At 35.1% G+C, this 14482-nt stretch overlaps 1 protein-coding gene across 1 annotated transcript in view; it reads left to right on the top strand.

Annotated features, from left to right (window-relative positions):
- LOC117233803 (protein Wnt-1-like) overlaps window positions 1-14482 on the top strand; it is a 77527-nt gene that overhangs the window by 48170 nt on the left and 14875 nt on the right. Inside the window, exon 2 of the mRNA XM_033494406.1 lies at window positions 12749-12929. Within this exon, the coding sequence (XP_033350297.1) occupies window positions 12749-12929 (181 nt within the window). The remainder of the gene's footprint in view (window positions 1-12748; window positions 12930-14482) is intronic.

Genomic DNA, 14482 nt, shown 5'->3' with positions numbered 1-14482 from the left:
TTGTTCAATCATTTTGCAATTGCAAATTTCCTGTAGCAGTTTACTTTTTTAATTTCCAGCACAAGAATTGAAATTAAAAAGACAGAAAAGTAGAAATTAAAATTAAGAATTCAATACAATTAAAATTCAATACAATTAAGAATTCTCTGTTCGACAGATTTGTTCAATCATTTTGCAATTGCAAATTTCCTGCAGCAGTTTACTTTTTTAATTTCCAGCACAAGAATTGAAATTAAAAAGACAGAAAAGTAGAAATTAAAATTAAGAATTCAATACATTCTCTGTTCGATAGATTTGTTCAATCATTTTGCAATTGCAAATTTCCTGCAGCAGTTTACTTTTTTAATTTCCAGCACAAGAATTGAAATTAAAAAGACAGAAAACTAAAAATTAAAATTAAGAATTCGATACAATTAAGAATTCTCTGTTCGACAGATTTGTTCAATTATTTTGCAATTGCAAATTTCCTGCAGCAGTTTACTTTTTTAATTTCCAGCACAAGAATTGAAATTAAAAAGACAGAAAAGTAGAAATTAAAATTAAGAATTCAATACATTCTCTGTTCGATAGATTTGTTCAATTATTTTGCAATTGCAAATTTCCTGCAGCAGTTTACTTTTTTAATTTCCAGCACAAGAATTGAAATTAAAAAGACAGAAAAGTAGAAATTAAAATTAAGAATTCAATACATTCTCTGTTCGATAGATTTGTTCAATTATTTTGCAATTGCAAATTTCCTGTAGCAGTTTACTTTTTTAATTTCCAGCACAAGAATTGAAATTAAAAAGACAGAAAAGAAAAAATTAAAATTAAGAATTCGATACAATTAAGAATTCTCTGTTCGACAGATTTGTTCAATCATTTTGCAATTGCAAATTTCCTGCAGCAGTTTACTTTTTTAATTTCCAGCACAAGAATTGAAATTAAAAAGACAGAAAAGTAGAAATTAAAATTAAGAATTCGATACAATTAAGAATTCTCTGTTCGACAGATTTGTTCAATCATTTTGCAATTGCAAATTTCCTGCAGCAGTTTACTTTTTTAATTTCCAGCACAAGAATTGAAATTAAAAAGACAGAAAAGTAGAAATTAAAATTAAGAATTCAATACATTCTCTGTTCGATAGATTTGTTCAATTATTTTGCAATTGCAAATTTCCTGTAGCAGTTTACTTTTTTAATTTCCAGCACAAGAATTGAAATTAAAAAGACAGAAAAGAAAAAATTAAAATTAAGAATTCGATACAATTAAGAATTCTCTGTTCGACAGATTTGTTCAATCATTTTGCAATTGCAAATTTCCTGCACCAGTTTACTTTTTTAATTTCCAGCACAAGAATTGAAATTAAAAAGACAGAAAAGTAGAAATTAAAATTAAGAATTCGATACAATTAAGAATTCTCTGTTCGATAGACAGATTATAATTAATTTTCCTTTTCAAGGAAATAATCTAAATCATTCTAGAATTTCAAGGTAATATATTTTTTTACTAAAGGTTATCGCGACGAAAGGTGAAAAATTATGAAATGGAATTTTCATGGAAAAGGTACGAGGGAAGGAGGACAAGAGTTAAACGATAAGCTGTTCATATCCATGGTTAGGTGAGATAAGTTTTATGACGTCCCCATTATTTCGAGAACCCTTTTCGTCGAAACATTGTAAGCAGACCCTCGGGACACCTATTCGGTGATAATTTTTATTGTCTCGAATGATTTATGTGCAACCCATTAGAGTACACGCTCTAGAAGCTTAACCTATCGATACCTCTAGATATGGTTAAAGAGAATAGAAGAATTCTTGTTCTATTCTTTTTTTTCTTCCCCCCCCCCCCCCTTATTCTTCTTCTCCTTTTCCTTTTTTTATTAAGTTGTCCGAAAAGTGTCTTTGTTTTACAGACACGTCCTTTACAGCGACGTATCTTTATACAAACATGAAACCTAATCTGTCGAGCGTTGTGATCTTTATTTTGATAGAGCAAAATGAATGATAATTAATTCGATAAAATAATATAAAACGGAAAATGTTGTGTATCCATTATTTCCTTATAAAACGAAAGAAACTTTTCGGACGTGCTAATTAATATTTTGGCTATCAGGAATGTATCATCTTTCTTGTAATTTCTTGTAGGTACCATTCTACTCTTTGTAGAGTGAAATATTAATACATACTAGAGATAGATTATAAATGTTCCTACAATTTTATACTTCTCTGGATACAATTAAAGAAGTGAAACTTAAATAGGAATTTCTTTTACCCTTTATATATTATAATAAATACTCAATTTTACATATATTCTGTACTTTTACATATTGCATATATCTTGTGGATTTTTACATATTTAATTTGCATATTTAAATACATAAACCTCAGTTATTTAATACTTAAGTATACAAGTCCTCAGTTTAACAATGAATATGTCTTTCAATCTTTAAGAATTCAAACAATAATTCTAGAAATAATATTGATGAACTCTTAAGGGATGAAAATTATTATCACAAATTATTGTTACACATTATATTACATATATTATACAGGGTGGTTGGTAACTGGTGGTAAAAGCGGAAAAGGGGGTGATTCTACGCGAAAAAAGAAGTCGAAAATATAGAACAAAAATTTTCTTTTTTAATTCTTTTTTCATTTTTCCATCGAGACAACGATCTACAGTGAGACCCGTTATAACGAGACGTGATAAAGTGCACGCGTACCGAGCGAAAATTCAAAGTCGATTTTCTCGAAAACAAAGTTTCGAACGAAAAAATTTTATTCTATATTTTCGACTTCTTTTTACGCGTAGAATCACCCCCTTTCCGCTTGTACCACCAAATTCCTAAAATAATATTCTTTAAGGACCGTTATCTCACGTACTAATGAACAACATATTAATAGAAAATCAAGAGAATCTTTTCAGTGGATAATAATTAGCCACTGTGTATAATTATGCGTACATATATGCGTGTATATGTGCTCTAACAAATACTATAGGAGAGCCGCTGTTCCTCTCACAACCGAAACTTTACCTCGTCCTAATTAGTATCGATTACCGAACATCCCCCTTTTCTCTGCCAGCATTATACTTATGCAACGTTCCTCGTTCGTATCTCATTCTGTCCAAAGTGGCCCCCTCGTGACTTTCACGGCGAAAAAAGGGGATGACCCCCGGGCCAAAACTCTGCCCGAAGGGTGACCATTAGATCGCGGCGGGAACATCGAGGTGAAGTTTCCTCTCGTTGAATGTGCACGAGCACCGTGCTCTATGTTCATAGAGGAATCACGATCCGTGTCTTTCCTTCCGGCTAATTAATCCTGATCGACGATGACACGTACAGTAGGAGATGGGATGAAATGATTGGGGGACGAAGCATTTAGAAAGTCGCAAAAGTTCCTGGATCTGTTACGTCTAGACGTTTTATAGGAGAATTAAATATGAAAGTAGAAGTTGTGCAGGAATTTTTCAGTTTGTCTTGATGGAAAAGTCGTTTAAAAATATCTATTGATTAAAAAATTCTATGTTGCTTTCAATTCTGTCCAGAAGTTTCATTTAAAATAAAAAGTTCCCCGGAAGTCTTTTTGAAAAATAATATTTAAAATTTCCTTTGACAATCTTGAAAATACAACTCAAGATATCGATAAGGAAAGATTCTATATTTTAATTCTATTCAAAGCTTTCAGTGAACGCTTCTAAAGCATGGCTTAATAAAAATGTCTCATTTGTTACGCTCAGAAATGTCCATTTGTCTGGATTGTTTTAAACAGCCCACCCACAAAATTTCACCCGTCTAGTTTACATAGTTTAAGAAATCAACAAGGAGAAAATAACAAAAAGTAAAGAAAAACCATATTTCTCCTAATTCTTCCACAAGTTTTTTTTTCAAAATTCTTTAAATACTTAAGCTTAAAACATTAATTAAAAATCTCCTGTATTCGAATTCTAAAATTTTATTCGAATATTCCTAAAACATACGATCCAAGACATTGAAAAACAAGGGATTCTGTATTCTAATTTCACCGAACAATTTTCTTTGGAGATTCCTGCAACACTGCATCGCGTACTAAAACTAACATATCCGAATTTCTATAAATACAAAATTGCGTAATCCTGTGTAGTACTTGTTGTACACCATCAATAAAACGGCCAAAAGACACGCGGAAGCGTTGCCAAGCGCATTCCACGCGCGATTCACCAGATGCCACGAGAAATCTCAGAGGGCGATAAGGATAGTTTCGGTTTGAGAAAATGCAGATCAGAATTGTCGTTAGCCAAATAGAGCGAGCAAACGTAGAACCGTGGCACGGTCGTAAAACTGTAAGAGCCGCCCATGAGTATTTATCTACGTTCCTTTCTGTGGGTTCGTAAACGGAACCACGGCAGCGAATCTTAGCCAGACAACCTGACGAACGGTCGACTTTTCGTCTGGTATCGTCGGTTTACGACCGCGTCGACGATAGATGTTGTCTGATCATCGTCGGTAGCGGTTCTAGTTCTCTTTGCGACGTCTTTTCGAAACTCTTCTCGGTGTTTCCTGCTCCTTCTGCTTGAAACGGATCCGATTACAGTTTTTCCGTCTAGCAGTAGCAGCCTATCGAAGAGTGAGGTTGTTGTCTCTTTGAAGATGAAGTAGACGAGGTTGTTCGTCAGCGTCGAGTGAAGGAGAGGGTTGTATAGGTATGGCGAGAGGAGCTGGGTTAGGTTATCGAACTGGTTCGAGTGGTGTAGAGTGTTTCTTCATGTAGGAATGGTTTCTAGAAGGCTGATTTTCTCGGAATTTTTAGAATAGGATTTTTAACCCCTCTATACACTCACGCTTGGTAGTTTGGTGCGTCCTTCGCCTTTTAGACGAAACAGAGATTTTTGTAGGATTTTGCTGGAAAATAAGAATATTATAATTGTAGCTTCTATCTTTGATGAGATACGAATTTGGAATAGATGTTATTAGTTTCATTATTTTTTAAGCAGTATCTGGATTTTCTAGAAATTTTCTAGAAAGAGTCTTGAACAAAGCTAGTTGAAGTTTGAATTTCTTGCGAATGCACCGATGTCTTAAGAATCTTCAACAGAATTAAATATTTCTTTGGTAAAAAGGAATCGATTAATACTTTAAGAATTTGAAAGAAGGAATTCCCAACTAGGATGTCTAAAAAATACAGTAAAAATGACGTGTAAACACAAAACAAAAGTTGTCAATGAAAATATTAAAGGCGTAAAATAAAAATGAAAATACCAAGTAGAACAGCTAACCTAAAACTTTTCTTCCATCACGCCATGCTAAAAATATTACATTCCCTATACTATACAATTTACGTTATATACATACACATCCAAACGTACGTACAGAAATATATAAAACCATCCACATAGAACCGATAATATCCGGTAGCTTACCGGTTAATGCTACGACAGAACGATGTATGTATTGTGGTCTTTTCGGCTGGATTTATCCTCCATTATAACGTCGGCGTGGAGTGTGTGTTCTCGACATAAATGGGCCCTATCGCTGTCACGTGGACAAAGCATGGGTCGACGTGCCCGTGACGGCAACGCGATACCTCCACCTAACAATAATCATAATAATCATAATCATAATCATAATCATAATAATCGGAATCATAATCGTGGCGCGGCTAAGGGTTTGCCGCCGCCGCCGATGATAAAGGCAAAACGCGGCATATACTCTCTGTACGAACAGAGAAAGATAGAAAAAGAGAAGAAAGATGTGAAAAGGGTGAGGTGAGTATAGTAGTGGTGGGACCTAGTACACGTTCACGCGGCTTCCTCCTTCCTTTCCTCTTCCACAGGCTTGCTTCCCTTTACCTCCTCCCCTTTGAATGGGGAGCAGCCCTCTCGCGGCCCCGGATACATCATCGGATCTGAATATGGATTTCTTTCTTTCCGACCGCCGCTTTGTCGAATTATTATTCTCCTTCCTCCTATATGTACTTACCTTAACCCCACCTCCACCCTTTCTTTGTACTCTGGGTGAATCACCTAATCTTGTGCACCTGAACAATTGATAATTTAGATTAGATTGAGATTGGTTACTTTATTTAGAATTAGACTGCAAATTTTTATACAGTTTTATGCTTTTATGAACAGGATTAAAGAAATGAAACTTACATAGAAATTTGTTTCATCCAATAAAAATTATAAAGAATACTTTGGACAGAGCATTGGATATCTTATTATTTTTCTAGATCATATACGGTCTGTAGATTTTTGTGCCTCTAAATTTAGTCTAAAAATCCGTAGTTTATCTGTAATGTACCTATTATGGTATGAAATGGTATTGTAATTAATTGTGTTATAAGATTTGTTGTGTGACTTTTTGAAGAGGTTAGGATGTAAAATATTATTGATGGGCGGTAGATGTTATTGTATTTACAGGAAAATTAAATGCGTAAAGATGTACAAAAGATATTCAATGTAAAGTATTTGGTGTAATATTCAGAGAGTGAAACAGATCTCCAATTAGCGTTCACTTCTCTTATTGAGATCAGAAAAACTTGAGTTTGCCTGAACGTTCATAATTTATTCCTAGATAACCACCATACAACAAATTTATGTTATGATTTAGTATATAATATGTGTACTGTACATCTACATATCATCAAAATTGCCATGTTAATCTCCTTCCTAAAAGATATTCAATGTAAAGTATTTAGTATAATATTCAGAGAGTGAAACAAATCTCCAATTAGCGTTCAACATATTTAGTTAGCATACAACAAATTTATGTTGTGATATAGTATATAATATGTGTGCTGTACATCTATATATCATCAAAATTGCCATGTTAATCCTCTTCCTAAAATATGGACTGTAGACAATGTAGACAAAACTAATAGAGAATGAAAAATGAATGTCAGTATGTATGTATGTGGTTCCAATTCAAACAAATTGCAAGTGCAGATTGCAGTCCATATATATGTTGCATTATAAGTTATAATATAATATAACCAAACTTGCTTATTTTGTCCCATGTACCTCTTTTTCACATTTTAGTTTCATCTTTTCCAACATATCCTTACATGATTTCAATTCAATTGATTCACTTCGTTGATGGCAAAATCAGATTGCACCTTGATTGCAGCTCATACATGTTGCATCTAACCTATCTGTTATTCATACATGTTAATCTGTTTGCCTTGCCCTGTTCATTTTTCAATTATAGTTTCATTCTTTTCCATTACTTTTTTCCTTTGGTCGGTTCTTTATTCTCTAACCATCTCGAATATCCGTAGCTCACCGCGAGACCTTATCCCGAACAGAGTGTGCACTCGACTGTTGCATCCTTTTCTCCATTCGTTCACTTTGCCTCCTTCCCCACCGCTCGACGCTGGTTATCTAGCGCGACGGGGACATCCTGCGCGGTATCGTTTGCCCATGATTCCATTTCGAACGATTTGTCTGGGTAAACGGTGTCCTCTCGCGGGATCAAGTTTTTGCGGTTTTTTGATCGTCTTCAGCGGCCAACTGCGATTGGTTGTGCGGAAAGGGATCCTTTTTAAACTTGTGGCTTTGTTTCTGTGGAATTCGATTAAACGGAATACGTGTTCAGCTTTGTTATTGGTTTTCGATATTATTGTTTGTGACAACAATTGAGTTTTCTGTGAAATTTTAAAATGAGAATAATTAATAAAACTGTATCAAACTGTTCTGCCAAATAATATATAACGAAAATTATTTAATGTTTTATAAAGTAATGACAATTTTTTCTGAATCTGAGAATTCGAAAAAAAAAATTCCCTAGACCCTAAACTGATAACTTTTCAAATCTTTTATCTAATATATTGTAAATTCCATGCATGTACTTATACATTATAATCATAGTTGCACTAGAATTTCTTCTTTAAAATATTCCTTAAATTTTAGATCTTTGTTTCAGTATATTGTAAATTCCATGTATCACGCTATGTAAATTACATCGTAATGTACACACTGCATCGTAAATTCGTTCCACGAATTCATTCTAAGAATTCTTTAGATCGAGGATTCTTGCAAAATCTCTATCTACATTCCTACAACCATTTATGTATATATATATATGTGTGTATTTATCTTCCTCCGTCTCTCGTCTATCTAACCTTGACCGCGTTAGTCGATGAACCGTCGATACCTTTTCCCCATAAGAGCCGGCCACCCGAACCATATCGCCAACCGCCTATTGATTGCAATATTGCGCGACTAACACGTATTTAAGGGTAGCCGACCAACAAAATCTTCTATTTAACCATCGGCTTAGCCTTTTCATAAACATCGATACTCCAAATGACTGGGATGATCTTCTCGTCGATGATGCCAGTACACTATACGTACATGTAGGACACTTCCTTCGTCCCTATAATTTCGTGTTTTATGATCTTTCGTAACATTGTATAACATACAATAGTACTTGGACTTTGGCTCACTCTATTTCAGATCTTGTTAAATAAAAATATTTATATCGATGACAATTATCGATAATTATGGCTACAGATATTTTTCCATTTCCATAAACTTTAAATATTAAATAGCGTGATTTCGTTGTGGGGGTGGAAGGGTGGTGGGAAGAGGTCAGTGAAAGAGAGCCGTAAACCGTGGTCAAACAAATCCGAAATAGGTATGGAAGCTAGTCGAGGAGTTTGGCGCGCAAACAAATAATAAACGCTCCTACGCCGTTGCAGCGGTCAGCCTCGTTAGATGACTCATGTGATTTCCGCGCTAGAGATTGAAATTGCTGGCGGAGGATACGGTGGTGATTAGAAAGAGGTTTCGTGGTGATGGAACGTGGTACTGGTTTTTTTGAGAGCATAAATTCTTATAAGGAATTAATATCAGTGGTAGGAAGAGATTCGAGAAATGCTGTGATTGTTTCATTCGAAATGGTAGTAGTAGGAAATTCGAGGAAGTCAAAGGAAGAAATTTTGTTTATGATTAATCGACTTAGTATAATTTTTGGTGACTTAAAAGAGAAGGTGAACATTGCTAGCGGATCAAAAAATGTGTATTTAGGAAATGTGGTTGCTTAATTTGAAACGAGTTTTTAAACATTCTACGAAGTTAAAACAGGGAAGTAGAATCGGGAAAAGTAAAATTTAAATATTGACTGAATTTCTCAATAAATATTTCTTTTTATCTGCAGTGAAAAATATCATTTTACATATTTGTAGCGGCACATGAGTCAGAAGACGATGCGAATCGAGAGCGACTCATGTTGTTTTGCCTCGGGACATTGACACCGTCTTGACGTACGAAACGTAACGATAAACAAACTCCGGACAAAACAATATCGCCGCTACGTGCAACCGTCAACCGAAGTCGAATTTAAACTTCCCGGTACTCCCCAGACCAATATAAATAAACGAACACGATCTTTAGGACAATTAGTATCGAGCGAACGTAAGCGTTACCTAGCGTACGAATATTGAACATTCTTCTACCGAGTGACTTTGAGCGAACGACAATTGACTCTGTATTCTGTACTATACAGGGTGGTTGGTAACTGGTGGTACAAGCGGAAACGGGGTGATTCTACGCGAAAAAGGAAGTATCGAAAATATAGAATAAAAATTCTTTTTTAATTTTTTTTTTTTTAATTTTTCCATGGAGACAACGATGTACAGTGAGATCCGTTATAACGTACCGCACGCGTACCGAGCGAAAATTCAAAGTCGATTTTCTCGAAAACAAAGCCTCAAACGAAAAAATTTTACTTTATATTTTCGACTTCTTTTTTCGCGTAGAATCACCTCCTTCCGCTTGTACCACCAGTTACCAACCACCCTGTATATTTAAAAATACATTTAACGGCACAAGTATCAACTCGTCTCGTTATTGTATAAACCAGCTCGTAAAGTCCACCACGTATTCCACTTAGCCCAAGAAGCAAAAGAGGGAAAGATACGCAGCATTGCAAAAATATCAAAGACATGAATGTAAATATCAGTATGAAAAGTATGAGAGAAAGAGGTTAACTTAAATAAGAGATAAATTATCCCAAAGGATTAATAGCAACACTGACTTATCTTCCCTTTAGACCGCATCTGTAATTCCGAGTAGCCAGGCGCTTCGGGAGTAATCGAGTTCGTGGGCAGATTAAAATCTTCTCAAACTCGCATTAAGGAAGCTCGAAGGCGCGTCCGCACGAGAATTGGTCACTCCCTCGGCGTGTGTCGTACGTGTAGAAGTTGACGCGACGACCCGTTCCCTTAAACGTTGCCCACGGGGTTGCAATCATCGTTCCCGGGCCCGGCCAAGGCCACACCCTCGATTCTCATTAAGATTTACCGCCTAAACGACCGCTACCTATGCTCCGAAGGGGGGCAACCTTTGAAAAATAATAGAAAATGACAGGACCACTTCTATTCTTTCTTTTTTTTCCTATATTTCCTGTTTTTTTCTTCTTACAACGCCGCGATTAACGAGAGGCAGGGAACGTTTCCGAACTTCTAGACTCTTTTTTATTTACTTTTATTTACTTTTTTTTTGTAACTAATCCTTCCTCTGCTGTTATTTAGGATTATACTGGATTAGTATATATAAAGTCTAAAATTTATCTGTATTTTTTAAATTTACTTAAATTCGATACTGAAGTAAGTACGAAGCTTTCTTGTATAATATTTTATTAACTCATACTATTACATTATAATAATTTATCAACTAATAATATTACATCATAGGTATATTGACAAGTTACAAGCAAAATAGGTTAGGAATCTCTTTTCTACAGTCTCTTACAATTTTCAAATAATTTGTGATTTTTACAATTCCCTTGAAAAATTTCACTTGTTTATCATCAAACCTGTTACTATTATGCAAAGATATTGCATTGTTCGTGAATATGTTTGCTGGTAGGTACGCTCCTTAAAACGTCGAACTGATCTTTCTCAGTAAAGTTAATTGCAAGCGAGAAGTCAACCAATCGTTCTCCCTACATGTGGTATATATTGAGTATAGGGATAGGGAAGACAGGATATTTTCGCGCGTCTGCACCAGAATATAGGTCTTTGCACGCAGGTACTCATTACGAGTGGCCGGCATTAAATAAATTCGATAATTGAGCCGGATGATCGGACATGTTGGATCTCTTTGCGGCCACCCGTAAATTAATGGAGCTTTACGAGGAATTAAATTCGACACGCTTTCTCTGAGATATACCGTGTACACGCCTCTTTGATTCCTTGTACGCTTTCACCCAGGTGCCGTGAACTTTTCGGGAGATGAACGCCGCAGAAAAAAATGCCGCCGGTTCATGTAGCATTTTATCCCTAACCAAACCCTTTGTAGCAAGTAAATATATCGCCGTTCGTAAGTATAATAGTTAAATAGTTAATAGGACATTTATGGAGAAATATAAACTTGGAAAATCATATTGGAGAATTATTAAAATACTTCTTTCGATATAAATTCGGATCAAAAGATCGAAAGCTTTAGGTCATTATAGCGAATATGTATACATGATTACTGATATAAATTTGTATCGAAGTATTCTTTCAATAATGAACTGAGGTAATATATTTTTTAACGAAATGTAATGTTTAAAGTCGCTACTATGAATTTGAGGTTATGAAACATATTATATCGAAATGTTTTCCTCGCAATGAACCGAAATACATGCATTCAATTTATTTTGACAAAAAAATATTTAATACTAATATGGAAATATAATGTTCAATAAAATTCTATATTTTACGTCGCTACTTCAAATTTGTAATTACCAATATAAATATTATATAATATTAATATTAAAAAATTTCATTTACATTGAAAACAATTAATAACTTTTACTAGCAAGATTCTTGAACATTCATGTGATTCACGTGATAGGAAAGTTAAGTCTTCTTGTCTCATGTTACGACGTAGACAATCCCTGTTGTCGGTTCTTGCGGATCCTCTTATATCGTCGGGCATCGGTTACCCTTAGCTGTTGCCCTTCGTCCTTTTCCCCTCTATAATTTTCACTCGAATACCTGCTCTAATTATAGGTGGTTCGTCACGGCGAGAGTTCCTTTGTGGGTAGCCTCGGTACGAGCGAGGCTACCGAGTAGCTGTCCTCTATGCTTCGTGAAAATACAGGGTGGGCAAGTAATATATGACATGAGAGTGGGGAGAAGGAAATTCCGTGATTCGAGAATGATAGAGGAACAATATTAATCTATATAGATATACTGGATTTTTTAAATGATAATTTTCAAAATAATATTTTCCTTTTACTCGAAGCTTGCATTGACTGCCTGAATTAATTTTTTGTAAATGCAAAAAGTATATAAAACCCGTTACATTAACATACGTTGATAATTCTAACGTTAACTTCATTAAATCTGTAACTCATCCTCACATCTCATCTTCCATTCCAACTAATATAAATATTTTCGTGAAGCTGCGACTAATACGATAATTTTGATTAAGATTTTATGACAATTATCATCTATTTGATAGTCCTAATATTAAACTTACTAAATCTGTACCTAACCCCAACCTAACCCTATTCTAACCTCACATTCCATCTTCTCTTTCAACTTACATAAATATCTTCATAAACCTATACGTATAATAAATTAGTTAGTATTTTATTCGACTTTTATATCAAGCAATTTGGTAATTTTAATATTACGTTTATGAAACTTCAACCTAACCTCACTTCTGATCAATTCCAACTTACATAAGTATTTCCGTAAATCTATCACTATAAGTTGATTGAGATTTCGTAAGAAGGTTCGCGTAAGAAATCGAAGGATAATAACAATAATGGTTGCTGCTTCCGGGATTGTTTCAGGTATCTGGGTGTTGAGCCACGGCTGAATAGCGGATCAAGTTCTGGAAGCGGTGGCGATGGTCAAGCGCAGATCGTTGGCGCGGGTGTGATCGGGCCGGCAAGTGCCGAAAAGAACTGCAAGAGTGTGCACCTGACCGCGAAGCAGCAGGCGATATGCTCCCGCTCGCCTCCAGTCCTGCAGGTATTTACCTCACGGCAGGGGCAACCTCTCTCCTTCACCGTTCGGATTAATGGCCGGGGAAGCACGCGGCTAATTCGATTCGCCGGCCCTCCGTGCGGCCTGTTGGCCGAACGTTTACGACATTGTCCGCACGATCTTTACACTTTGTCGATTTTTCAAAGGAGGACCGATGAGAAATCAATATTCCATTTTTTCCCCATACTTATCTTATTTTTATTTTTTTTAAACGTTCTTTTTTTTAGGTTAGTTTCTTAATTGATCAAACACTTTTGATATTGTTCGTACAATCTTTACACATCTTTTTACCAATTTTCCAGTGGAGAATCAACGAGAAATCAGGCTTTTGATCGTTTTTCGTTCTTTTTTTTCAATTTCATTTTTTTGCGTAGATCAGAATTTTATTGGCCAAGCATTTGTGATATTGACCGTATGATCTTTACGCTCTGCGAATTTTTCAACAGAGAACTAGTGAGAAATCAATTTTAGATTCTTTTTTTGTCACTTTTATGTTTTCTAAGGGGGTATTCTGGTCTAGAAATTTAAAAAAATCGAAAATTCTTTTTCATATTTACAAAGTTTAGACATTCAAGAATATGCCCTTAAAAGGATTTTTCAAAATTTCAACTATTTTATGAGTTACAGCCATTTTTGTGACGCAGCATCTGCTTCGGTCCGACCGGAACAAATGAACAGTAGACGGTAGACGTTGTCCGAGTAAACTTGTCTCAAAACTTTAAACGCGTTTTTCTCGAAACTACTTTTTTCGAGTTGGCGTGCACGATATCTCAAGTTCTAACGAACCGATTTATTTAAAATTTGGTCTGAATATTCCTTATATACTCCTCTATCGTCCGGACCACGCTCAGCTCAAAATCTTTAATATTACTATTTTTTTAAACGTTCGGAATTGTCAAAGAAACGTGCGAAATAAGAAATTTTTTTTCAAACGGCCGTCATTTTGTGAAAAAATGTTGCATTGACTTTTCCAAGATTCAGACGATAGCGGCATCCATACTAATTAAGAATCTGTTCGCTTTCTTTGTTTCAAATGACCAGAAGGGTTGATATCATGCACGCCACGACACCCCATTTTCTTGGCAGCACCCACTTTGCCAGCTCGTAACTTTTTAAATATTGAGCTTTTTTTTCAGTGAATTTTTTACGTAATCTCGAAATATCAATAAACAAACGCTAAAAAGAAGGATAGCAAAAATATTTTTTGTTTCGCTTGTACAGAGCTTCAAAAATCGCCCGAGATTCATGCCTCTAGACCAGAATACCCCCTTAATTCTCTTTTTTTTAATTTAATACGCTGTTGGTTAATCGTTTGTGATATTGTCTATACGATTTTTACACTCTGCTCCTTTGTTTAACAGGATACTAGTGGAAAATCAATTTTAGATTCTTTTCCTCTTTTTTCCTTAAAAGTCGAACTATTGGCAGCTATAGCGTAAAACTTATACCGAAGACACTAAAATGGAGGGGATTTGCATGAAGAAGTTAAAGTTTAGATAATATTGCCATAAGTGAATCAGTGGCAGAGTGAGCATTTT

Source organism: Bombus vosnesenskii, unplaced genomic scaffold (genome assembly GCF_011952255.1).
Source record: "Bombus vosnesenskii isolate JDL3184/JDL3185 unplaced genomic scaffold, Bvos_JDL3184-5_v1.1 scf7180000013299, whole genome shotgun sequence".
NCBI classification, from domain to species: Eukaryota; Metazoa; Arthropoda; class Insecta; order Hymenoptera; family Apidae; genus Bombus; species Bombus vosnesenskii.
This window is presented reverse-complemented; position numbering and strand designations above follow the sequence as displayed.